The sequence below is a fragment of the Panthera leo genome, chromosome D4 (assembly GCF_018350215.1).
Source record: "Panthera leo isolate Ple1 chromosome D4, P.leo_Ple1_pat1.1, whole genome shotgun sequence".
Classification (NCBI taxonomy): domain Eukaryota; kingdom Metazoa; phylum Chordata; class Mammalia; order Carnivora; family Felidae; genus Panthera; species Panthera leo.
The window spans coordinates 43,375,595-43,401,503 of record NC_056691.1 but is presented as its reverse complement, the minus strand read 5'-3'; the positions used below and the strand labels follow the sequence as shown (position 1 = coordinate 43,401,503).

The window sequence follows — 25,909 nt, the reverse complement described above, 5'->3', positions numbered from 1 at the left end:
TCTTTACTTCTGAATGTCACAGTTTCCTTACCTATAGAATGAGGAGAATTATAGCACCTATCTAAGATTGTTGTGACTATTCTACCTGCGCTCAGGTATTTAAAGATTGCACATGATCTGTTGGGATGAGCACTGGGTGTTGTATCTTAGCCAATGTGACAATAAATTATATTAAACAAAACAAAACAAAAACAAAAACAAAAACAAAGCAGATGATTGCCCAATGTGTTAAAACCTATGGAAATACAGGTTGTTGTTGTTATTGACATGACCATCACCGTTATCATTCACTCTTCATGTCTGAGCCTATGTATTTTGGATGCTGTGAGGAACTGTTCTGACAAGGGTAAATGACTAAGAAATGTAGAGTTTTCAAGGAATAAAACCAGGCACGTGGAGGTGGGTGGACAAGGGTTTTTTTGTGTGTGAATGAGCAGGGAGTGAGCCACAATGCCTTTACCTTGGTGGTAGCACTGGGGGTGGAAAGGAGGAGCAGAGACTGAGGTCACATGGCATGTCAGGTTGGCAACCATCTCAGTTCTATTCTTGACTCCAAAATTTCTGAATAAGTACAACTACTTATTTTCATAACTGCTTTAACACTATTAACCAAATGCTGAAATCTTAGAACGCTTAAAAAAAAGCCAGAATCCTGCAGTTGCAAAAAAAAAAAAGTATATAAATAATGAGTAAAAGAATGAGATTTGGTAAAAAGTGAGTCTACAAGGAAATACATGAAGTGAAAGCCAGCTGTGTAAAGAACATCAGCTCCAAACTCTTAGGAAAAGATGCTGAGGATTCTTACTTACTCTGAAATGCAGGTGGTTTTTTTTTTCTCTGCCTAGAAATTTTTTAGATTAGGATAATTAAATCTAGCACAAAGGGACAGTGGGGGCTGTTACTTATTATACAAGTGTATAAGTTTTCTACAATTTTATTATGTCATCCTATTAGATTGATATTTTTATCCCTTTTGAGAGAGAAAGCAAAAGCTCAGAGAAGGTAAGCAACTTGCTCAGCTAGTGCATGGAGGAATCAGGAATGGGGAGTGAACTTTGACCCTTAAAAAAACTGACCATATCCAGGCATCCACTGGGGCCTAATAGTAAGCCATGTGGTTTGGCTTCATTTTGGTGGGGGGTAATTTGTGCCAAGGTTTGTAGTTACTCAGGGAAATGGACAATAACTAACAAGAATATTCTGGATTTTAAATAACTAGAAGGCATGTGGTTTGGCCTCATTTTTGTTGGGGGGTAATTTATGCCAAAGTTTGTAGTTACTCAGGGAAATGGATAATCACTCACAAGAATATTCTAGATTTTAAATAGCTTGAAGCTGGAGGAAAAAAAAGAATGCTGTGAGAAGACCTCCTCTGTGAGCAAGAACTTTTTTTTTCTGAAACCAAAAATTATAGTAGCCTAGAGACTTGCAAGGGAGAGTTTTGTTTTGTACAGATATTTTGGGGAACCGATTTGAGGTTCACGAAGAGTTTCATATCACCATTTGGCTAGGGCAACTTTTTATAACCTTGGCTGTTTTTAATGTAATTGCCAACTAAAAGTTATTTGATGCTGGAAGCTTCAGGGCTGCTCCAGGTGGAAGTATAGAAAATATTCTTGGAATGGGAAAGGCCACCTGACCACACATTCTTAACCCTGTCCTAGTACTTTCTGCCAAACTCTTCAACATCTTTCTCTTCAGAAACTCATGAAATCTTGAATTTGCTAATACTTGTAGTTTTATTTGCTAGCTGGGTAATTCATTTCAAACTGTCATGCTATGCATGAAATGACTCTGACTTGATTTCCTCTTGGCCTGGGAGAGGGATCAAACTCTGGTCAGCTGCCACCTGCTTTTGTCAACAGAGTTTTATTGGAACACCAGCATGCTCGTTTAAGTGCTTTCTATTACTGCTCTTAGGGTACAATGGCTGAAATGAATGGTTGGGACAAAGATAGGATGGCCCGCAAAGCCTAAAACGTTTATTATCTGGCCCTTTACTAGAAGAGTTTGCTGGCTGTGACCTAGAACATGGAAGAATTTTCGCTTCAGGTTTTTTCAGTGCCTTCCTCATTTATATAACCATGTTAACCACTTTATCGGAACTCTGCCTTTTTCTAGGACCATTTTTCTAAGAAGAATAAATGCTAGAGGGATCTTTGGAGACCTCCTAACCTTTTGGGGAATAGAGAAGGCTGGACTCTAAGCTTCATTTGTGCCACCTGGTTGTCACAATCTTGTGTCCTCTGATGCTCTTGTGACCTTTGCATTGACCTTCAATACTTCTCACCGCCCCCCCCCCCCCCCCCCGAGACACAGGTATTTACTGGGATGGCCCCCTTTCCTCTGACTTACTATTCCTATAGTTTTCAACTGGGAAAAACATTTGTTATCCCCACTTCCTTTAGTTCTACGAAGGAAACAAGCCAAACCAAACTAAAACTGGTTTCTTCTCTCCCTATCTGCCCTGCTCCCAGATTTTATAGTCTCTGCAAACTTGGAAACTGCATTTCGTATGCTTATGACTTTTACATATAGCGTTATTCACAACTGTGGTTCTCAAATTGACCCTGGAGGCATTTCCCATTTGATTCTCTCCTCCATTCTGAGAAGTTTCCATCTGTAAATACTCTGTGTTGCCCAGGCCAAAGGCTTCCAAGTACTCCTTAATTCATCTCCTATTCAACACCACTTTGGAAAGTTGTCCAAAACTGTCTGGGAAGTATAAGCATAGAGAGCATACACATTTCTCTTTTCTACCAGACCAGAAACAATAGCAAAAAAATGTCAGAAGAATATAAGCATTCTCCCCTTTTGCCTGGATTTAGGCTAATTCCCTATCACACTATGTTTTCCTTCATACCTTTCTATCTCATCTCTTTGAACAACTGCCTAGGTTGTTCCCTAGTTCCTCAAAATGAGAATAAGGCTCCTTATTTTGTGATGTCCTGGAAGATGGTATGATATAATGACCTTCTATCTATGTATCTCTATGATTATATCTCTATGTATGATTATAGATGCTGACGTATGAGCATCCATTGTATGTCAGGCACTTTACAGATACTATATGTTCTTCATATTCTTGCTCTTCTGTAGGGTGGGTATAATCGTTTTAATTTAGTAATGAGAAAACCAAGGTTCGGAGGGGTTAAAGAGGGCTCACATGGATACTAAGTGGCAGAACAGGAATTCCAACCTAAGTTGCTCTTGCCCTACTGTCCTTCTACCACTGTGGGCTGCCCTCTGTGTTAACTGATGAACCACCTGGCTGCCCTTCCTGACCAAGGAGGGGGGTAGGGTAGGTCAGAAATGACCAGCATGAATCAGGCAGACCCCGAATAGAAGGAAAACAGGGACAGGCTTAGGGGTTAAAAGGCAGAAACTCCTCGACATTAGCCCTTTCCCTATGATTCCATGTAGATAGATTATCACATGTGAGTCACTTCCCACCCTTAAAAAGGAATCAGTGTTTTCTTCAAAATATCTAATTTCATATTATTCTTCATGTTCATCTTCATTCCTTTGAAAAATCCCGTAACTTTTAGGAAAGTCTTGTTTAGATGCTTTAAGGCTTATATTAACTGAACTATGTATATTATGTTGACTGTAGCTCACCCCTGGGCCAGAGTGTTGAATGGCAAATCAAGACTTCTCCGCCAGTGTGGGCTATCAGCAATATTTAGATTTTCTCAGAGAAAAGGATCAATCTTCAGCCAGCTTTCCCCCCAATTTGGTAATCGTACTTCCAGCACCTAGTTTAGAGAATCTGGCTTTTCTTTTCTATAAGGAAATCAGCAGTGTCCTTACAGGTATTGTTTCTGGATTTGGGTTCAGACGTAGGAACGCTGAATGTACATCTGTCCATATTACATGAGCCTCCTGGTATTAGATGTGGGGAAGAGTTACTTGTGAGATTCTTTGGCTAGCGTTACACTCCATCCAAATGCAAACTGGAGTTAGCTTCTGCCTGAGTTTCAGCTCAATGTGATGAAGTCTAGGAGGGCCCACTAAGCGTTCAGTGTTTGTACAGAGTAACTGAAAAGCAAGGAACAGTTTAGTTTCAGCTTGCTTTTTGGTCTAGGTCTCTAGACACACATGTGCACAGGCCATAAACACTGTAAACATACACAGCTAGAGATGCAAATACATATGTCATGATTACAGTGCTTACTGAGCACCTATTATGTGCCCAGTACTGTGCATATTTATATGGGAAAGTGTGTGTAAAGGTAGAGCAATAGAAAATAGAAGAAAGGCTTTCCCTAAAACAGATGTGCCAAAATAAAAATGAAGGCTCACGGATTGCAAGCCAGCTGGCTAGAAGACAGAATGTTAACTTATGCTAGATCTAGCTGACCCCAGTGGCTTCTTCTTAAAACAATGGCCAAGTCCATGTATTCAACTAAGGTTAAAATCAATACAAAGAAATAGTCCCTGGAGCCAGACTTCCTTGGGTTTAAATCCCAGCTCCACTACTTATTAAGTGTGAAACTTTGGGCAAGTTAATCTAACATCTCTATGCTTCAATTTCAACATTTGTAAAATTGGGATAGTAACCTCAAAGCATTATTATAAGAATAAAGGAAGACCTGTAAAACACTCAGACCAGCACCTCGTTCAAAGCAAGTGGTTAATAAATGTTGATGATGATGATGATTTCATCATTGGCCTAGATGTGATGGGAGATAGGATGCCACAAGGTATTTATTATCTGTACTTATTTTTTTTTAACTTTTTAGAAAGTTTATTTATTTTGAGGGAGGGAAAGCATGCACACAAGTGGAGGAAGGGCAGAGAGAGAGGGAGAGAGAGAATCCCAAGCAGGCTCTATGCCATCAGTGCAGAGCCCGGTGTGGGGCTTAACCCCCACGAACCATGAGATCATGGCCTAAGCCAAAATCAAGAGTCAGACACTCAACTGACTGAGCCACCCAGGTGCCCCTATTCTCTGTACTTATTCATTCTACAGCAATCCTTTTCAAATTGTACAGTTGTGTGGCACAGAACCTTAGGGTTTCCTGACACTTCTCTAATGGAGAACATGTGGGCAGGGCAGAAATGTTTAATTGGGAGTGGGTACCACTCTGGAACTCTGCCATAATTGCATATTAAAGACTGGAAGTTCAGATTATGCAAAACCATACAGTCTATAGTCTCCAGTGATTAGGAAAACTCTCTGCTAATCGCTAGTGTTCATCATTTTTAAAATTCATTTATCCATCATTTTATCATCTGTTGAGTGTCTAATGTGTTCTTGGAATTGTGGAGAAATTAACATACACTCTTAAATATCTGCCCTTGAAGAAGAATATCTGCCTTCTGCCCATAATCCAGAAGGTAATGTAGAAAAACAAATAAGGAATTCTAACACACAGTGGTAGGGTGATCTGAGACAGAGTACAATGTGTAGGGTACTATGTGGGTCATGTAGGGTGTCACTTTGGGTTCAAATCCCAGCTCTACTATGCCAGCTCAACTGAGCCTTAGGGTTAGGCTTCTGGTAAGGAAGGGTAGGATGAGGTAAATCTAAAGCCCAGGCAAATTCATAAACAGCAAGTAACTGGGTACTGGTGAAAGGCATAGCTCAGAGGGGTGAGATGGGGGGAGTGTAAGAGATGGTAAGAGATGAAGCGAGTGAGGCAGACAAATGTCAGATGACAAAAGGTGTTGCACATCATACAAAGTCACTTGGAACTTATTCTTCAAGTGATGGCAAGCCATTAAAAGAATTTTAAGCATGAAAGCTGCATAGACAGGTTTGCTAGAAAGATACTCTGGCAGTAGCATATCAAATGATCTAGAGCAGGAGTCAATACATTTTTTCTATAACAAGACAGTAAATATTTTAGTCTTTGGGGGCCACCTATAGTATCTGTTGTATATTTTATTTCTAGTTTGTTTTAATCACCCCTTAAAAATTTAAAACCCTTCTTTTAATAACCCTTCAATAACCTGGGTTCAAATGCCAGCTCTACCACTTACCAAGTGTGAAACCTTGAGCAAGCTGACCCAAAAACTCTGGGCTCAATTTCAACAGCTCTTTGAATAACATTTTTAAAAGCCATTTTTAATAACCTTTTAAAAAACATAAGAGCCACTGGCTATAATTTGCCAACCCTGGTCTAGAAAAGGCAAATACAGAATTAGAGGGTTGTTGGAATCATCTAGAGTGGACAAGGGTAAAGCAAAGTAGAGGCAGTGAAAACAGAGAAAAGTGGAGGAATGAATAAAGAGCCACTGAGGAATAAGAACAGTCTAGAAATAAAAATATTTTGCCTTGGGAAGCTGGATAGGTGGGAGTACACTTTCCTAGGATAGGGATTCAGGAGTTTAGTTTTAGATATACAAAGTTGACATCTTTGTGGGGCATCTGGTAAGGATGTCCAGTAGGCAGCTGTGCATAAGAATCAGAAGAGAGATTCGGGCTGGTGCTAGACACATGAGAATCATTAGCATCCAGGGGAAGAGAGTGAGACTCCCAAGAGGGTAGATAGGAGGCAGGCAGGGGACGAAAAATGCACAAAGACTGAAAAAGTATAGCCAGAGAAGTAGGAAGCAAACCAAGTGTGTGTGGTTTCTGAAGAGGCCAGCATGTGTTTTTAGGAAGAAGTGCTTAGCCTTCTATGGAATGCTACTCAGCGATCAGATAAGAAATGTTTTCAGAGACCACTTTCTTCTTCTTGAACTGGTGCAGCTACTCTGGAAAATAGTATGGCGGTTCCTCAAAAGGTTAAAGATAGAATTACCCTACGATCCAGCAACTGCACTACTAGGTATTCACCCAAAGAATACAAAAATACTGATTTGAAGGGATACATGCACCCAAATGTTTATAGCAGCATTATCAACACGAGCCAAAGTATTGAAAGCCCAAATGCCCATGGACTGATGAACGGATAAAGATGTGGTGTATATATATGATAGAATATTATTCAGCCATAAAAAAAGAATGAAATCTTGCCATTTGCCACAACATGGATGGAGCTAGAATATATTATGCTAAATGAAATAAGTCAGTCAGAGAAAGACAAATACCATTTGATTTCACTCTTATGTGGAATTTAAGGAACAAAACAAATGAACATGGGGGGAGGGGAAGAGAGGCAAACCAAGAAATAGACTCTTAACTATAGAGAACTAACTGAGGGTTGCTAGAGGGGAGGGGGGTGGGGGATGGGTGAAATAGGTGATGGGTATTAACGAGTGCGCTTGTTGTGATGAGCACTAGGTACTGTATGTAAGTGATGAATCACTGGATTCTACACCTGAAACTAATATTACACTGTATGTTAACTAACTAGAATGTAAGTAAAAATTTGGAGAAAAAAATAAAAATGATGCCATATATTTAAGTCTTTGAACTATGAAAAAAAAAAAAAAAAGAATATGAGGTGGACCGAGAGAAGACAACTCTATAATAAACTGAGGGAGAATATTAGGTGGTACTTAAAAATCATAATTAACAATGCTGGGGGGCACCTAAGATAGCCACCTATATGCAAAATATTTCCAGGGTATAGGCTGGCTACTCCAGGGCTATCATATTAATGTTTATAAACCACTCAGGTACCATTAGTGCATGAGACCCATGAGGTGAAGCTACAATACTTCTTTCTTGGTGGACATTGTAGGGCAGCAATATGGTGAAACCAGTCAATTACAGGTCCCCAGAGCTAAGGATACAGCAATGAAAGCAAAGAGAGAATAGGGCAGAGTTCTCTTGTTTTCTAAATCAAGTGGCATCTTGACCCCTTGAAAACAAGTTTCTAACTTACTCCCCTGGCCGTGCTGGAAAGCCCAGTTCTTTTTTGTTCTCAGGCTGAACCAGGTAGCCACACTTGGTTATTTCAACCTCTAGCCAGTCCAGAATGTTCCCTGAAAACTGGCAGATTCGGAGCCTGTTAACTTCCACATGTCTGCTCCCTTCACACACAGGCACTATGCAGTTTGCCTCAAGTCCAAGGCCTGGTGTGAATTCAATCCAACCCATGTGCAAGTGTGTGGGTTGGTGGGAGTCTGTGAGGGAAGGCAGGGGCCAGGGAGGGTGCCTGGAATTCCTAAGTGTCACCTCGGTGTTGAGTTCTGTCTCCACCAGATCTTTTAACAGAATTAAAAGCGAGTGCTATTAGGAAGTGCACCTTCCTCCCCTTTTCTCTCTCAACATGCTTCTTAAAGATGGTCCTTGAACCTCCAGCCTCAGAGTCACCTGTGGTGCTTGTAAAGTATGAATTCTGGGGCTTTGCTATAGAAGGTGTTTCTGGGGTAGGGTAGGATGTGCGAATCTGCATTTCTAACAAGGTCCTGGTGATTACTGTGCACACTGAACTTGGAAACTCTAGTCAGAGCTTCTAAACGTTTAGAAGTTTTAAGAGAAGTATTCTGCCCATTGGAATTTAAAACAAACTCAGGGCCCAAGGTATCTGACTCCACACCAGCCCTTTGGTGTTTCTTAGCTTCTGGAGAACAGCAGCTTTTATTTATAGTCTCACTGGCGCCTACCACTGTATCTGATGCCACGCATGTATTTGTGGAGTTGAAGGGGTGATTGGAGAGGAAACCTTACCACTTCCACTCATGCTCCTCTACAATCCACTTGCCACAAAGGAGCCAGTGTGAGTCTTTACAAATGGAAATTAGATCATTTTACTTTCCCGCCTAATATCCTCCAAAACCTCCCTGTGATACTCAAACTAAAAGCTAGATTCCTTCTTGTGGTCCCTGGTTAGCCTTATGGCCTCATCCCATATCACCTCTACATTCTGCCTACCACAGACCAGCCAAATGAACTTTTTGGGGGGATTCCTTCAACACACCAAACTCTTTTCACTTCAGGGGTTTTCCACTGCTTTCCCCTTGTCCAAGACTACTCTTCCTCCTGATGTCATATTGCTAGACACTGGTCATCATTCACATCTTGGCTTACCGGTAACCTCAGATCACCCACCTAACATGGCTACCAAATCACTCCCTATCACCCATTTCAATTTTCTGTCCCAAATATATCACCACCTGATGCTTTTCTTGTGTACTTTTCTGCGTTTATTGTCTTACTCCAATCATTCATTCATTCGTTCACTATTTGCTCAGTACCTGTTTGGTACCAGGCACTATTCCTAGCACTGGGGATATGGCAGTAAAGAAAGTCTCCACCCTTATGGGCAGGCAATCAACAAATCAATATATATCAGATGGTGATACAATTCTGTGACTAAAACAGCAAAGTTAAAGGGATAAGGGGTGATGAGGAGTGCTCTTTTGAACAGTGACCGTCAGAAGGTCTTTCTGACGCAGAAATTTGAGCAGAAATCTAAATGCATGTAAATTGCTAGGGGATGCAGACTTTTTCATTCATAATACTCCCAGTGGCTAGGTGTGTGGGGGACACATAATAGGTAGATTAATAAATGCTTATGGAATGAATAAATACCTATACCATCTTTTAGCACTTAAGCACTGCATTTACTTCTCTGGCTTCCAAATGAGACTTTTAGTTTGACAGGGAATGAGTCTTCTTTTTCTCTATCCCCAGTATCTAACATAGGGTCTGGTCCAAGTATGCATGGAAATATTTGTGAAATAAAGGAGAAGCAGGGATTATGATGAACCAGTCTGTCCTAATACATTCAGAGACATCCCATAAAACTATTGCTTGAGAAGCTGGCATGTGCTTCTAAGAATCACGTAAATTCATTTCAACTAGTAAATTATATGTATGATGAGATACAGTAGTACCAAATTGATAGTGATTATTTCATATAATGAATTTCTTTCAGATAAAACTTTGGCATATTTAAAAGCCAAAGATGTGGTAGACTTGTCTTCAGTTACTTTCCTCCTCTCTCGACCTATCTTGCTGGCTCAGGCTACTGAGAGTATACTTTAATACACTGCAAAGTCATACAGACCAATAGCCAGCTGAATCTTGCAGATTCTTTCAGAAAGATGGATTTGGTACTAAGCAAAAACAGACTAACGGAACTATAACAGTGGGCATTTCAGCACGTCTCTGTTGGAAAACAAATGAGCATTTCTGAACTGCTACCGGACATAGGAATGATGACAAGCAATGAAACCCAACACAGAGAGGTCACCAACAGCCCATAGCAAAGCAGTCCCAATGGCGGCTCTGTGCCTGTGTGCTCTGTGCAGATATATTCACTTTCTTTTCTCAAACAGGACTTGGAAAACTGTACAGAAAATGAAGCTCCAGCCATATTTCTGACTGGCCAGCTAAGTTAAATGGAGAAATGATGACGTCAGAGATCAGAATCTGAAATCTTTAATTTTCCTTATGGTGTGCCATTAACTTGCATCAGAAACCTCTGTTAAGGCTAGATCTAGAAAAATGTTGAGAGTGGCCCAAACTGTAAAACTTTTTGTCCGTACCCCTCACGTGTGATCCCTCTTAATGCTACTCCTCATCCACACTCCCACCAATGTCCTGGTAACTTTGAAGAGCCAGGGCTGGCCCTCTGCTGTCTTCGTCTAGCACCTTTAGTGCATCTTCAGCACCTGGCTTCCATGTGTCTTTTTCTAGCAAGATTCCACTGCACGCTCTTCATCATAAAGACATTAGGGTCAGATTCTCAATACCCAAGGAGGTGAAAACTAAATTTTTTTAATGTTTATTTTATTTTAGAGAGAGAGACAAAGAACATGAACAGGAGAAGGGCAGAGAGAGAGGGAGACACAGAATCTGGAGTAGGCTCCAGGCTCCAAGCTGTCAGCACAGAGCCCGATGTGGGGCTCGAATCCATGAACTGTGAGATCATGGCCTGAGCCGAAGTTGGACACTTAACCGACTGAGCCACCCAGGTGCACACCCGAGGAGGTGAAAATTTAAAGGTGACAGTAATGTTTCCTAGGTGGTATTTCAAGAGCTCTTGGTATCCTGGAGATGGCTGGGGCAGAAAATTGTTCATTGATCAAGGAACTATGTGGAAAATCATGCATACTCTATTGTTCACTTGGAAAGTCACAGCACATGCTGGAATGCTTAAAGGAGTTAAAAAAATGGAAAAACCAAAATAATTTTCAATTGGGGGATAGTTCAATGCACTCGGGAACAGTAATCAGCCATTAAAAATGGTGATACGGATCTCAACATAGTATAATGAAATGTCTCCTAGACATGTTGTTGAGTAGAAACCACGTCAAATTTCTAAACATGAGTAATATCCCATTAAAAAACCAAATCATATGTGTGTGTATGTGTTTTATATATAATACAATAAAATATATAAAAATTCCAAAAGGATGTATACCAGATTATTGAGAGAGACAGACTCTGGGGAACAGAAGTGAGAGGATGAGGGAGACTTGTATTTGTACTTTATAGATTTAGGTATTATTTGAATTGTTTTATAGACCCTTTATTACTTTTACAATAAAAACAAGAAAAAATATCAAGCACTATATTAAAAAAAATAGAGGTAAAATCCAGCAGTAAATACATCTGTTTAGCTTCAAGTGAACACATCCCAAGCTTGTGCAATCAGTGTACCCCCATTTTGTGGAGCTCAGAAAAAGCTGCAACAAAGTTTGAAGTTATTGTACTCATGGCTCTTCCTGCTCTCCACTAGATACCGGTTTTTATCTTCTGTGGTCTTTTGTAAATGAGTAAAGGAGGTAGAAGGGACCTCAGAGATGATCTGGTACAGCCTCTCCCCCTCCTCCACTTTTTTTTTTAAGTTTATTTATTTTTGAGAAAGACATAGACATAAGTGGGAGAAGGGTGGGGGGAGAGGGAGAGAGGGAGAGAGGGAGAGAGGGAGAGAGGGAGAGAGGGAGAGAGGGAGAGAGGGAGAGAGGGAGAGAGGGAGAGAGAGAATCCCAAGCAGGCTCTGCACTGCTAGCACAGAGCCCAATGCAGGGCTTGAACTCAGGAACTGCAAGATCTGAGCTGAAACCAAGTGTTGGACACTTAACCAACTGGGCCACCCAGATGCCCTGTCCCTCCCCACTTTTGAAATGAAGGGACTAAGGCCAAAGTGAAGGGGCTTTCAAAGATCAGCCTGAAGCCCTCAGTGCCCATCTGACTCCTTCTGAAGCCCTCCTTCAGTCACCAGGTGATCTAGATGGGCTGTGATCCTTGGCCTTCATAAAAAGTATCTTTAGCACTCAAGGAAATTGTCACAACCTCTGAGTAAGCCATGGGCTCAATGTTCTCCCTGCAGTTCCAGGCACAGCAGAGTCCTGATGACCACTTTCCCCCTTCCCAACAGCTTATCTGTCTACGGCTTTTAGGAAGAAGTAAGGGACCCTGGAAAGAGCTGGTAAAAAATAGCAAGGGTCTTGAGGCAACTTAGCATCCTGAGCCAAGTACAGATGAGTGGAACCATGAAGTTACTCATTCACTCAAAACACCATGGGCTTGAGTTGGGCAGAACAGCGTTTGAATCCGCCCTCTTGATTCTGCCTTTTACTATCTACCTAACATTGCCAAGCTCCCAAACTACCCTGGGCCTCAGTTTTCTCATCTCTGAAAAGCATGTTCCACATGCACAGCCAACTGCTACTCCCTTCAATTCCAGTAGTACGATCCTGGGCAATAAAATGTTACCTACCCTTGAGAAGCTGACTGGCTGGTGGAGAAGATGGCATGATTTGGTCACAGTGGGTGTGACAGGTGCACTAAAAAAGAGGAATTCCAGTGCACCCCCCCCACCCGAGTACCAGGGCACCACTCTTCCCCTATACCCAACATCCTGGGGGTTTGACACGGGGGCTACCTCTTACTGACCCAGTGACCTCAAGCGGATTTACTCCAACTTTAGCCTGACCCCAAAATTTGTTGTGAAAGACTTCTTGAAAGAAATCACAGAAAGAATCATAGCAATCAAGCTGTCAAGGAAAGTATGAGCTGGGGAGGACCAAGAAGCAAATGAGAGGAGAGGTTCTCAAGGCATGCTGCCTGCATTCAAACCCTCTCTCCAGTGCTTCTGTGGGGGTCCCACATCTGTGCCTCAGCTTTCTTTCGTTGATATGGTAACAACAATAGTATTTACCCCCTAGGGTTTTTTTTCTTTTTTGAAGATTAAACAAGATAGTGCCCATAAAGCACTGAGCACAGTGTCTGGCATATACTAAAAGTACACAGAAAAAACACTTAGTATTGTTATTAACTGTTTGGTCTGTAAGTACTGTAAGGCTGACAGGCAATATCATTGACATTTCAAAGGCACAAAAGATGTGGGCAGGCTAGACAAAGTCACGTTTTTTCACCAAGTCTCAGAAGAGTAGACAGAGCTGTGTACTCTTTGGACTCAAGTAAACTTGATATTGAATCCTTGGCCCGGCTCTTACTAAAGCATGGTCTTCTTGAGAGAGCTGGTAAAGCTTGATTTTCTATGTGACACTGGAGGATAATGTCAGTCTTGCAGATTGACGGGTAGCCTAACAGGCGCAGTCACATTTAAAGAAACCTGGCAAACCGCTTGGCACAACAAATCCTGCCTTCATTCTGTCCTTCCCCAAAGCTAGCAAACTAGGGAAGAGGATTACCAAAGAATAGTATTTAGAGGTATATTTAATGAAAAGGGCATTCTACATGGATTCAGAGAAAATAAAAATGTACAACAAGGTTTCTGGGCTGGAGGACTGCCCAGAGTCCTCTCTTATCCAGAGTCTACGATTCTTCCATTGATTGCCTATCTTAGCATCACGTGTCTTGGCCCTGCCACCCAATAATTGTGATCTTCAGCAAGTTCCTAGACTTTGTTTCCTCTTCTGTAACATATGGGTAAAAACTGTACCCACTTCTCAGAGGTACAGTTAAAATGGGTGAGATAAAGCACACCAACACCACATTTACCTGGCAGACTGTCACTGCTCGAGGGCAGCTATCGTTGTTGTCAGGGCCACTACAAAGATTAAGAGAATGCATGCAGGAATTATGGCACGCTTCTTGGCATGCGGTGTTCTAAAATATTACTGTTATAACTTTGACCACCACTACTGATTTTACATTATGAATGGCTACGGCCCAAGGAAACCAGTAAGTGATACGTGGTGTCATCCTAGTAATGACACATCAAGACAGAGACACCAAGAGGTATTAGGATAATTAATCACAGGTCTGACTGGGAATAAAAGCTTTCTGGAACAAACAGCCTTGTCTGGCCCACACAGAGGATGGTCTCACCCACAGGGAGCAGCAGGTGCTGGCTGCACTCTCTCCCCAGCCCTGGGGGACCACACACATGGAGACAGTATCCCTACGTATAAGCTTTTCAATGGTCCATCTCACAGAGCAGTAATGTAAAAATGCCTTGGCCTGGAATGATATCTTTCTGCCAGAAGTTCAAAGCTATCTGCAAAGTATCTCATTAATCTTTGGGACCCTATGGGGCTTGGGGTGGATAGGCATTGTTGCTATTACCTTATAAAGAGGGCAGAATACAGTTTAGAAAAACCAAACACCTCGTCTTTGTTTCAATAGCCCTACTGGTGCTAAAAGAGGACTTGAAACCCAGGGCTCTGTGCCCCACTCTTGGAACCACCTGCAGGGCCAATAAAGCACCTTGGGCGAGATATGGCCCCTTGCCCCTTCCCTTCCCAGACCCGGGTAGCTGCAAGGCTCACCTGTCGCTGAACTGAACCTCTTCTCCGTTCCTGGCCCAGCTGATGGTAGGCCTTGGGTTGCCGACGGCCTCACAGTGCAGGAGCACACTCAGTGTCCCGCTGGCCAGGGCCACAGTCTGCCCGAGGTGGGTGACCACCTCGGAGGCCGAGAGCTGCTGGGCAGCTGAGATCTTCCGCAAGATGGTGGGCTTGCGGTGGGGCCGGCGAGAGCCACCCCCGGCCTCCCCAGCGGACGAGGTCCGGAGGGAGCTGCTGAAACCAGACACGTGCTTATGAGGGGGGATGGCCACCGGGGGTAGCCTCCGCTCAGACGGCTTGAGCAGCGCGTCCTGGTGCTCCAGGTGGGTGCGGAAGATCTCCTGGGCCAGCTGGGCCACCAGGTGCTTGCCGTAGACGTCTCGAAGCTCCTCAGGCTGCTGGGAGAGGTTCCTGAGGATGTCGTCCAGGCGCCTCTGCTCGGTCACCATGGTGAAGGGCAGGTGCCAGAGGGCCTGCTCGGCGTTCTGGTCCTCCTCGGAAGACGTGTTCCTTTCCGTGGAGTCCTGCACCTCCCAGGAGGCGAGGAGCTCCCCGGGCCAGCCCCCCTGCTCCAGCAGCCGGGAGACGAGGTCATCGTAGCGGCTTCCCGGGTCTGCGGCAGGGCCCCGCTTCTCAGCCTTGCTGCCGTTAGAGAAGATTCCGTTCTGGTGTTTGTGGGTCTGCAGGGCCTCCTTTGGGCTGGCCTTCCTCACCGCGAGGGCCTCCTCCTCACTCCTGAGGCTCAGGGGCCGGGCCACCAGCTTCCGGTTGCCTCCGATGAGCTTAATGACAAACTGCTCCCGGGCGGGTCCGGCAGAGCAGGTGTAGATGCCCGCATCGGAGGGCTTGAGGCGGTGGATCTTCAGGTAGCCGAAAGGGGCCACGGTGACGTGCGCCGAGCTGATGAGGTGCTGGCCGTCCTTCTCCCACGTGATCAGGGGCTTGCGGAAGCGCCGCGTGGGGCAGCGCAGCACCACAGCCGTCTTGGGGAGCAGGTAGGCAAAGCCCCCCACGACAAAGTGCAGCTTCCTCTGCCGGCGCGTCTGGATGTAGACCTTCCTGGCGGCCGCAATGTGAGGGCTGTGCTTGGTGGCTGGCCGTCCCGGCCCTGGAACGAAAGGAATGCGAGGGAAGCCAGGCAGATGCAGAAAGAGAAGGAATGGCAGAGGAAAACGAGAGCCAACAAACACAGGCACAAGAGAGAGGGCGAAGAGGAAGGCAGAGGAGGCACACACAAGGGAAGAGGGAGAGAAAGCGGCTTCAGAGTTGATTTGGGCCAGGGCCTTCATTGGCCGCCTTAGGTTTTCGGGGAGGAAGGGGCTACCAGCCGTGGACCATCAAGCGGCTGCACAGGCAAAGCTCGAACTAATTAGGCGCCGCGGGGCAGCCCGCTCTCACCCTGCTGGGGCTGGCCACCCCTAGAAGCTGAGAGGCAGGTTCTAGATGGAGGGGGATCCCAGGGGAAAGGCAGTTCCTCTCGTTAGAACGATGAAAGAAAAGAAAAGAAAAGAATCATAAAAAGAGGCAGAGGACAAAGGGAAGGAGAATGTCTCCCTTTCCATGTTTACCCTTTGGGGTCTGCAGAGCACCAAGGCCCTAGTGGCCTCTGGGGTGGGGGCCTGGGGGGAAGAGCCCAGAAGTAGTACAACTCTAGGGATTACTATTAAACAGAACAAATCTGTTCAGACCATTTTAAAACCCCAGAGTGGACCACATTCGATTTCATTAGTAATCTGCTGACTCCAGCTTCCAGATCTCTGTATGCCAGCAAGTGAACTTTGCTCTACCCCCTGCAAACTGTTTTTCCAGCCAAGAAGAGAATTCTGCCTGGCCACGTGTAATTAAGATTCCTTTTCCACTTCCAGCTGAGTTTACCAGCCTGCTGCCCTCCTCAGGCTTTCCTGACTGACAATCTCCCACCCGGTCTTGGGTTTAGGGAAGGCTACTGCGTGGCTACAGCTGCTTCTACGTGGGTTCTGTCTCCCTATCCCCAGAGTTCTGACATACTCACGTGCACAGGTTGCCAGCATGCAGGGCCTGATGGATGAAGAGAACGGCAGGGGAGGGCACAGGGAGGAATTGACAATAGCCGAGACCCCGGTTTTTAGCACCTTCCGGCAAATGGCACTTCGAGTCTGGGTGCCTTCCCCACAGCTCGTGGAACACTGGTGAGGGAAAACAAAGGTCAAATGCATGTAAGTGTAGAGGCTAATGGGTTTTTGTATGGACTCTCAAACACCCCCAAATATGAGAAAAGTTGCTTGGAAAAGCAACAGTCACTAAAAGAAATACTAATTATGTAACAATATGGGAAGATTGTCCATATTGTAACCACCTGCTAGCTCTAAGATTTTTCTGTTTTTTTTTAAAGTTTATTTATTTTGAGAGAGAGGGAGAGAGAGCACGTGCATGTGTGAGTGGGGGAGGGGGAGAGAGAGAGAGAGAGAGAGAGAGAGAGAGAGAGAGAGAGAGAGAGAGAGAGAGAGGGAGAGAATCCCAGGCAGGCTCTGTACTGTCAGTGAGGAGTTCGACGGGGCTCAAAAATCATGAACCATGAGGGGCGCCTGGGTGGCTCAGTCGGTTAAACGTCCGACTTCAGCTCAGGTCATGATCTCGCAGTCCGTGAGTTCGAACCCCGCATCGGGCTCTGGGCTGATGGCTCAGAGCCTGGAACCTGCTTCGGATTCTGTGTCTCCCTCTCTCTCTGCCCCTCCCCCATTCATGCTCTGTCTCTCTCTGTCTCAAAAATAAATAAACGTTAAAAAAAAATTAAAAAAAAAATCATGAACCATGAGATCATGACCTGAGCAGAAGTTAAGAGTCAGATGCTTAACCAACTGGGCTACCCAGGAACCCTTCTAAGATTTTTCTACTCTAAAGTTTCCTGTAGACACTCTACCTGTTTTTTACTTAGATGGCCCGGGCTTTAGAGTTACAGAGTCATAGAGTCCTGTGTTCAAATCCCTGCTCAGCATTTTAGCAGTTGGCAACTCAGAGTCTGTTTGCACTTCTTAGACTTATTTTTCAAGGTGGGGAATTAAATGAGATAATATATTTTAAGTTTCACACACAGAAATGACACTCAATGCTAATTTTTTCTCCTCCTTCACAAGTGTAATATTTTAATGTCAAGCATGAGGTAGTTGTTATACATGTACTATGTTTGAGGTAGGGTGCTAGATACTAAGGAAAAACTGTGCAAGGTGGTTTGTAACCTCAAGGAGCTGTCATCAATAATGGGGGAGGGCAATCCAAATACATTGCTAAAATGAAATACTGTATTAGGGAAATAGAAACCAAAACAACAATGAGATACCACTTCCTATCCACTGAAATGGCCATAGTAAAAAAGACAGACAATAACAAATGTTACTCTGAGTGGGGATATACAAATTAGAACCTTCATAAATTGCTGGTGGCAATGTAAAATACTACAGTCTTCTTGACAAACAGCTTGATAATTTCTTAAGAAGATAAACATACATTTACCCCATGACCCAGCAATGTCACTCATAGGTATCTACCCAAGACAAGTGAACATGTACATCCACACAGACTTGTATGCGAAAGTGTGTAATAGACAAAAAGGGAAACAGCTCAAATGTCCACCAACTGGTGAATGGATCAATAAAAATATGGTCTATCTATGTAATGGAATCTTATTGTACCTTAAAAGGAATGTTGGTCTCTTAAATATGTGGTAAACAGATAAACCTTGGAAACAATGCACAGCTGAATTTTATAGTATATGTTACACCTCAATAAAGCTATTTAAAGAATTAGAGAGTAATAGAAGAATTTAGTAGAAATATAAAGCTAGAAGACAAGTATTATAAAATGAATGCTCACAATTGTTGAATGCTGTTGGTACACTTGTGATTTCCTGGCCTAGGTTTTGAAGATGGGTAGAGTCTGAAGGGGTGTAGAAACCTGGGATGAGCATGGGGGGCAGGGGCATATCCAGAACAAATGTTGAAGAGTTCAGTGTAAAAATCCAAGGCAGGCTTGGGGGCAGAGATAAGCCAGTTTGACTGAACAGAGGCAACAAGTTGAGAGTATCAGGAGCTCACGAGGTAGTTTGGGGCCAGACGTTGGAGACTTCATTTTCAGATAGGAGGTTTGGAATTGGTCCACAAGGCAATGAGGAGCCATTGAAGGGAGGAGTGAAATGATGAAAGAGGTGTTTTGAGAAGGTTAATCTGGCAACAGTGTCTGGGAGGGATGGGAGTAGGAGATCTATGGCAGGCGGGGATGTCAGTTGAGGAGGCTGCCACAGTAGTCCAGGCTTGAGATGATAAAGACCTGAACTAGGGTCATGGCAGTATGCCACGTTCACTTGAAAAATGAACACTAAAAACAAAAAAATCATCTTATATTCTCAAGTTTTATATGCTAACCCACTGAAATGAACTATTCCCTGCAATGTACTGTGATATACACCCGCCTGAACGACATTTAAGATGCAAAAAATGGACGTAAGAATCAAACCCATTGCTTTTGTTCCCTGATGATCGTGGATTCCAGATTCCACCCATCCCTTATTTTATTGTAAATGACAGCACCAAATCCCGGAATCAGGTGGGAAGGAGGCAAAGAGCCTGGAAAATTTAAAAGCATGGTCAGTTTAGTGTTGCCAAGCAGAAAAACAGACTGTGTGTCCGAAGATTGGTTGATGATTCGGTCAAGTCTAGTTCTTTCTTGAGACTCCATTTCCTTATCTCTAAAATAAAACTAAGTAAGAGCAGGGATTGTCAAACCCTGTTCTATGTTGAGGAAGTGATTCAGGGGCTTTTCCAGTGATCTGGAGACCCAACCTATGGAGATCTGGGACCCTAACCCACACTTCAATCCAAACAGCTCTGATTTGATCTGTTTTAGATTCTTGGCTTCATAGTAACATTTCAATTGAAAAAAAAGGGTTCTGTGGCTTTAATTTTTAAAGGAACAACCAGGCTATAGGATCTTCTAAGCTCCTTCTAGCTCTGAAATGGACTATTCTGACCTTAATTTCTTTTATATTTTTGGGGGGGGGAATGACTTTCATAAAAATATGATTTAAAAATATATAATAGCCAACTCTGTCAAGAGATGCAAGGAATTCTTTTAAAAAAAAGAAGTAAGGACTTTTAAGAGGTCGTATTCTCAGAATAGAATCTGAAAGTAATTTTATTTGAAGTGTCTAAAATTTTGGCTTAATTCTGTCTCTAAGGGATTCTGTGCAGTAACTATGAGATTGAGTCCAGATAGTTGAGGATGAAAAACACCCATAGATCATCCAGGTCTTCCTTTCTCCAAGGGGAGTCTTGGGGGCAGGGGATGTGGAATGTATGCTTCATCTCAGCCAGAGGGCCAGGGCAAGGGCTGTTGGGATGACAGGGCCAATTACAGCCTCTGTGAACGCCCCCAGGAGCACTGTTGCATGGCACCAGCTTGAGTTTAATCCCAGTGAATTGGTGATTACTTCCCACCATTCCCAGTCTTTCCCCGGTGTTTGCAATTTCCATTCATCAACCCTGGTAACTCAGAACCTAATAACATTCCATGGATAAGGGCTGAGTAGTCCTACTTCCCAAAGTGTAACTACTTCTTCCTAGGAAGACTGGGAAAGCCCACAGGAAGCCTAGGCCATGACCCTGAGTCTGGCCAGTCAAGGTAAGTACTTTCTTTTATTTCCTCTCCTCCTGACAATGAGCAGGGATGGAAGAGAATCATAACAATAATAGGGTTAATTTTTACTAGGCACAAAGTAGTTTATATGCATCATTTAACTGAAGCCTCCCAATAACCATATGAGTGGACATTATTATCCCCAATATTCATATACGCAAACTGAGAAAGGTTAAATAGCCCAAAGTTACAGAGCAGAGTGGCAAGGTCAGGATTAGAACCTAAGTTTGCCTATATGAGTCTAACTCCTAAGCACACATGACACAATTCTAACGGTCTACTATACTTGGGACACCTGGGTGGCTCACTCAGTTGAGCATCTGACTCTTGATTTCAGCTCAGGTCACGATCCCAGGGTCGTGGGATCAAGTTCCACATTGGGCTATGCACTGAGCACGGAGCCTGCTTAAGATTTTCTCTCTGCTTCTCCTCCCCACCAACTCTCTTAAAAAAAAAAAAACCTGTCTGCTGTACTTAATGGGACCCAGAGTACCTCAATTCAGCAGTTTCATTTTCTAAGCGCCTAATCACAATGGTCCCTGCTTCAAATCTGAGGGCCTAAAATAATTTTTTCTGAATTCTGTGGGTCTCATGTGCTCAGAGGCCACAAACTCCAGGAACACGGGAGGACAATTATAGTACATACAAGTCCGTTCCTCAGCATTCCACTCATGGCAACTGTCACCAATAGACTTGTAGAAGGACACCTTTCACAATATGCCCCTGGGAGGAAATCTTCATCTAGAGTCACTTACTTGGCAACTATATGATTACACTCTCTTGCACTGTTAGTTTTATGATTTTTTTCAGATATAATACTATACTCCCAAATCAACATTCCATAGAAAAACTGTCAGTCACATGTTCATGCATGCACACGTGTGTGTGTGTGCGTGCACACACACACACACACACACTTATTTGACACGCTTCTAATCCTTTATCTTGCTGAAAGAAAATTGTTTCTAAAATTTGAAAAAAATAATCATGCCCTACTCCTGTTCTGAGACATTTGGGGTGAGATGCCACCAGAAGGCAATTTATTGCCAAATTACAAAACCTGTGGTAATGTAGGTTACCTCACAATTGCAATGCCCTTAGCAGGTATCATCTGAGTGAACTCTGTATGAGTGGATACGATAAAGGGCAAGAAGTCTAAGAACAGGTTGAAAGAGGTAGCATCTTAATTTTCAGAGGCAGCTTTTCTCTCTGTGGAAGCAAGTGTCCCTGGGATGTATTTCAACCAGCAGCAGCCCCATCCTGTGTATCTGTACAACATACACACACACATGTATACACACAACCACAGAGAAGGCAGTGGGATCAGCAAGGCCAATTCAAATGCTTATATGCAAGAAAGGGCACAGTGTTGCATCTGTTCTTGACACAAAGATTTTCATTTTGGGCCTGGCGATTCTGTTCTTGGCTACATTTGCTTAGGAGGCAGTACTTCTGGGGTGACTTCTTTATGGAAGACACACAGGCCTACGAGGCTGAGGGAGTTGTAGGCAATTCACAGTAGTCAAAGGGGCTGAAAACAAGTCGAAAGTGAGTGTAAATGACTTCATTGATGCTAGTGTTAGAGTAGGAACTGTTTAGAAAAGTAGGTTAGTTGGGGGTATATCCCTAACTTATGAGGCAAGTCAGGAATGGTGGATGCTGATGTAATCATCCCCCCAAATGCAAGCAACAGGGGAAATCAAGTTCTCTTGCTGGGAAATTGTTAGCGTCTTGGAGCCAGGAAACTGACAGTAAAGAGGCAGGATTTCCCTGGTCTTCTCTTCTTAATAAATCATGTTCCTTATTGTCCAGTAACTTGGAAGGGAATAACGAGAGAGGCTTTGCCCTTCCTGAGTAGAGACTAGAAACATCTGGGAGGAGGAGGTGCCGGGAGTTCGGGGAGGTGGGTGTGGGGATGAAGGTAGAACAACGCAGTGTTCTGAGAAGAATTCTGGGCCAAACAAGGTCTGGTTTTGTTCCACGAGGAGCCCGTTTACAATTCCATGCTTCTGATTGTTGCGTCAGGGCTGGCTGTTTACCTCATGTCCCTGCAGCCTAGTTAAAAGCTAGTGACACATTGTGGTATAAATGCTTACAAAAATCTGTTCCGTAATGCTAGGAGGATTATTTTGCTCTATTCTTATCCTCTCTATGTGTAAGTTTGGGGTGCCTGCTTTTCTTCCTTACGCCTCTTTCATTATTTCCTTCTGAGGAGCCTACATACCTCCGTCCAGTCGGAGAGGAGCCACTCGCTGGGACAGTCATCTTTCTTGCAGGCTTGCTGGGAGGCCGGTTTTGAGGCTGAACAGAAGGTCTCAGGAAGCTCCAGGAAGCTGCCATCAGCCATGCGCTGTTTGCAAAGAACCTCGCGCTTCTGGATGCCCCCGCCACAGGTTCGGGAACACTGGGGAAGGAAGAGAAAGTCAACCTAACATAGGACAGTAGATGTTTGACTGCCAATTCTTATCTTAGCCCTGGCTGAATAAAGATTGCAAAAAAAAAAAAAAAAAAAAAAAAAAAGAAAGAAAAGAAAAAGAAAACTAAGAACCAGCCCAAAGGATTTTGTTTCCTTTCCTTGAAATGTAGCAAAATCTATACCCTCCAATCTTAATTTCAAGTATTTAACTACAGCATCCAGGAATTTCAAGGGCCTTTGAATCACAGAAAGTTGTTCCTAAACTATGATTTACAGCTACCCAAGACAACTGGTTTAAAAGGTTAGTATAATAGGGTGTTAAACATATTTACGATCCAGTGAAAATAATCTGTGCAGCTTCCAGAAAGAGCAAGAGAGAGCTCCTGCCATCAGTGTAAATCTGGAGGAATTAATGTGCACAGAAGTCAGCCCTTTCCTTCTCAGTGTGAATATTCACTCTACCCTATTGGAGGGACATTAGATTTAAGGTCTCGTTTTCTGAAGAACTCGCCTGGAAGTCCTCTTGTAGGACTGGTGATTTCTTAGGGCAGGGGGAGCTACAGCCACTGGAATTTGGGCTATAGGAAAATAGTCTTATTTCAGTGGTTTTCACTGGGACCCCAGTCAAACACATTGTTTACACGTAGCTTAATAGTTACAGTCCAGTTGCATGAAGGGAAAGGGAGGCCCCTGTGGCATCAACTATTGGCTGTTTTCCCAGTAGCCCCCTCCCTTGCAACAGCAAAGGAACCCCCAATTTTTAGCATGTCTAGCTAGGCACATGACTTTTCAGCATACACACTGTATTTGTTGATCTTCCTTGAAGATGCACATGGCTCTATGATTAAGTGCTGGCCAATGGGATATACATGGCAGTGTTGCGTGCAATTTTAGGGAAATAACCACAAAAAGAGTGTGGCATCCCGCCCTTCGCTTTCCCCTCCTTGCTGACTGGAATGTGAACATGAGGTCTAAACTTTAACCTCCCATCTTGGACAGTGATAGGCAAAGAGATGGAAGTAGTCTGTCCTCCTGATGGTGAAGCTACCACATGGGCCCTGGATGGCCTGTGTTTAAATGAGAAGGAAATACTTTTCTTTCTTATTTAAGCCATTGTGGCTTTGGGTGTTCTGTCACTTTTAGATTAGTTTCCAGTGGCTACTCTTTGCTGGGGCTACTTTCCTGACAAAGCTCCAGAGAGTGTTCTTCTTTCTTCAAGAATAGTCCTTTCCCTTTTACCTGCTGCCCTTGGGCTCGCTGGGGGGTTAGGCCTGGATATACAGACCTGAGAGTTTTTACGGGAGTGGCTCGTGCTGCAGCAGGGGCCTCTTAGGACTTGTGGGCGTCTGTGCTCAATGGGCTGTACTTGGAAGTGCAAGGGGGGATTTGTGCTCATGGTCAAGGTTAGGATGGTGATTGAGTATGGTCAGAATGCTGCTGTGGCCCAGCGGTCACTGTCTCTTAGTGGTCCCAACCCTGGATGCACTTTAAAATCACCTGGGAGCTTTTAAAAAGTACTGAGGTCTAGGTCCCATCTCAGATCCATTAAATCAGAAATTTTGGGAAGTGCCTCCCAGGCATCAGCTTTTTAAATAAATAATAATAAAAAAGAAATCTTCCAAGTAATTCTGTAAACCAGGATCGAGAACCATCTCTCCAAATGAGCCATCTCTCCATCCCTCCACCATTTTCAATGGGAATAAAATAAACATGGAGGGGTACATGGGACCCAGGAGCCTCTGTTAGAACCAGTGATTGTTTGCAACTGGCCTATGCAAACCTGCTCTTTGTTTGCAGTTGTGAGTGGTGTAAGACCTCAGAACTACTGGAGAGAGGGCAGGGGAAGGGCAGAGAGAGAGAGAGGGAGACAGAGAATCTCAAGCAGACTCCTCGCTGTCAGCGCAGAGCCCAATGTGGGGCTTGAACCCATCAACCATGAGATCATGACCTGAGCCAAAATCAAGAGTCAGATGCTTAACCGACTGAGCCACCCAGGTGGCCCACCCCCCACCTCTAAATATATTTTCTTATGGCTGGATTCAACTACCTAACCACTGTACAAAAAGAGAAGGGTAATGGTAAAGGCAAAACCGTCCTGGGAGGTAGATCTTATCCCTACTTTACAGATAAAGAAGCTGAGGCTGGAGAGGTGAAGAGATTAGACTAAGGCCACACCTGGGCAAAAACTGGTTTACTTCCATTCTGTGCAACATTCACCCAGCTCCTCCTGAGCACATGCTCCCTGCTGGGAGTGTGGACACAGCGGGAGAGGAGCCCAAGATCAGCTTTTCTTTCTTGTGGCTGTAGGAGCTTCTCTCTGTTTGCAGTGGGAGGGTACTCTGCTGCTGCTTCCCACTGAGGGCCCCTGGCCTCCTAAGCACCAAGCCTGCCAGAGCCTGGTCTCATCCTTTCTGCCACTGGAGGGGCGGTGCTTTGCAATTCAATCCTCAGCCTCCACTCTGGGACTATCCCTGACAGGCAGGAGAAGGTTCATGCTCCAGGTCGGGGACACACATTTCCAAACGGCTTATCTACACTGTGGTGGGCATGGAAATGTATTTTCCTTAGAGATTTCTGAGCTGAAAGGCCACAGTTGAACACAGCTTCTAGGCTATGCCACAAAGTTGAACGTGTAGGTAGACCGTTGGAAGTGGTCTGCAGCCTGTTATTATTCATTACAGATCCAAACAGTTCCTTCCAAGGGCTTGTCTAGCATGTTGTTTAACCTTAATTAAGGAAAAATCTATGGCTTCGGAGCTCATGATTCAAGCTGTGAGTGGGCCAGGACTTAGGCTTCTCTGGCTCATTTTGATGACTCCCCGGTCTTTTCATTTTGACAGAAGCAAACCTTAATTTTAGTTCTTGTTTGGTAGAAGTTCAATTTACTTCTTCAATGCATTTTGTACCCACACTGCCCAGCACAGTGCCTCCTGTAAATGTAAATTCTCAATAAATATTTGTGGAATTGAAGTTGGTGGTTGGGGGAAACTTAAATTAGTGGCCAAGAGTTCCATTTGCTTAAAACATGCCTTCTTGCTATTACAGACAACCAAGGTTTTAAATTTGGTTTTATAGCCTTTTTCACGACTTCTTAGGCCAGTCTTCTCTCATTTCTATTGAATTCTCACTTCTAGCCAACCAGTTATTCCATCATCAGATTAGTTATAACCATTATCATTCAGCCCTTCTTCGGACTCTTTTATAATTAGACAACTAGCGATG

General features: G+C 43.8%; 1 protein-coding gene across 2 annotated transcripts in view; it reads right to left on the bottom strand.

The window, feature by feature from the left end:
• Positions 1-25,909, bottom strand: part of ADAMTSL1 (ADAMTS like 1) — a 378,657-nt gene that overhangs the window by 108,332 nt on the left and 244,416 nt on the right. For both annotated transcript variants that reach the window (XM_042913347.1, XM_042913348.1), the window contains 3 exons: positions 22,496-22,675; positions 16,616-16,769; positions 14,587-15,712 (listed from right to left, as the gene is read on the bottom strand). In XM_042913347.1, coding sequence (XP_042769281.1) covers positions 14,587-15,712; positions 16,616-16,769; positions 22,496-22,675 — 1,460 coding nt within the window. The remainder of the gene's footprint in view (positions 1-14,586; positions 15,713-16,615; positions 16,770-22,495; positions 22,676-25,909) is intronic.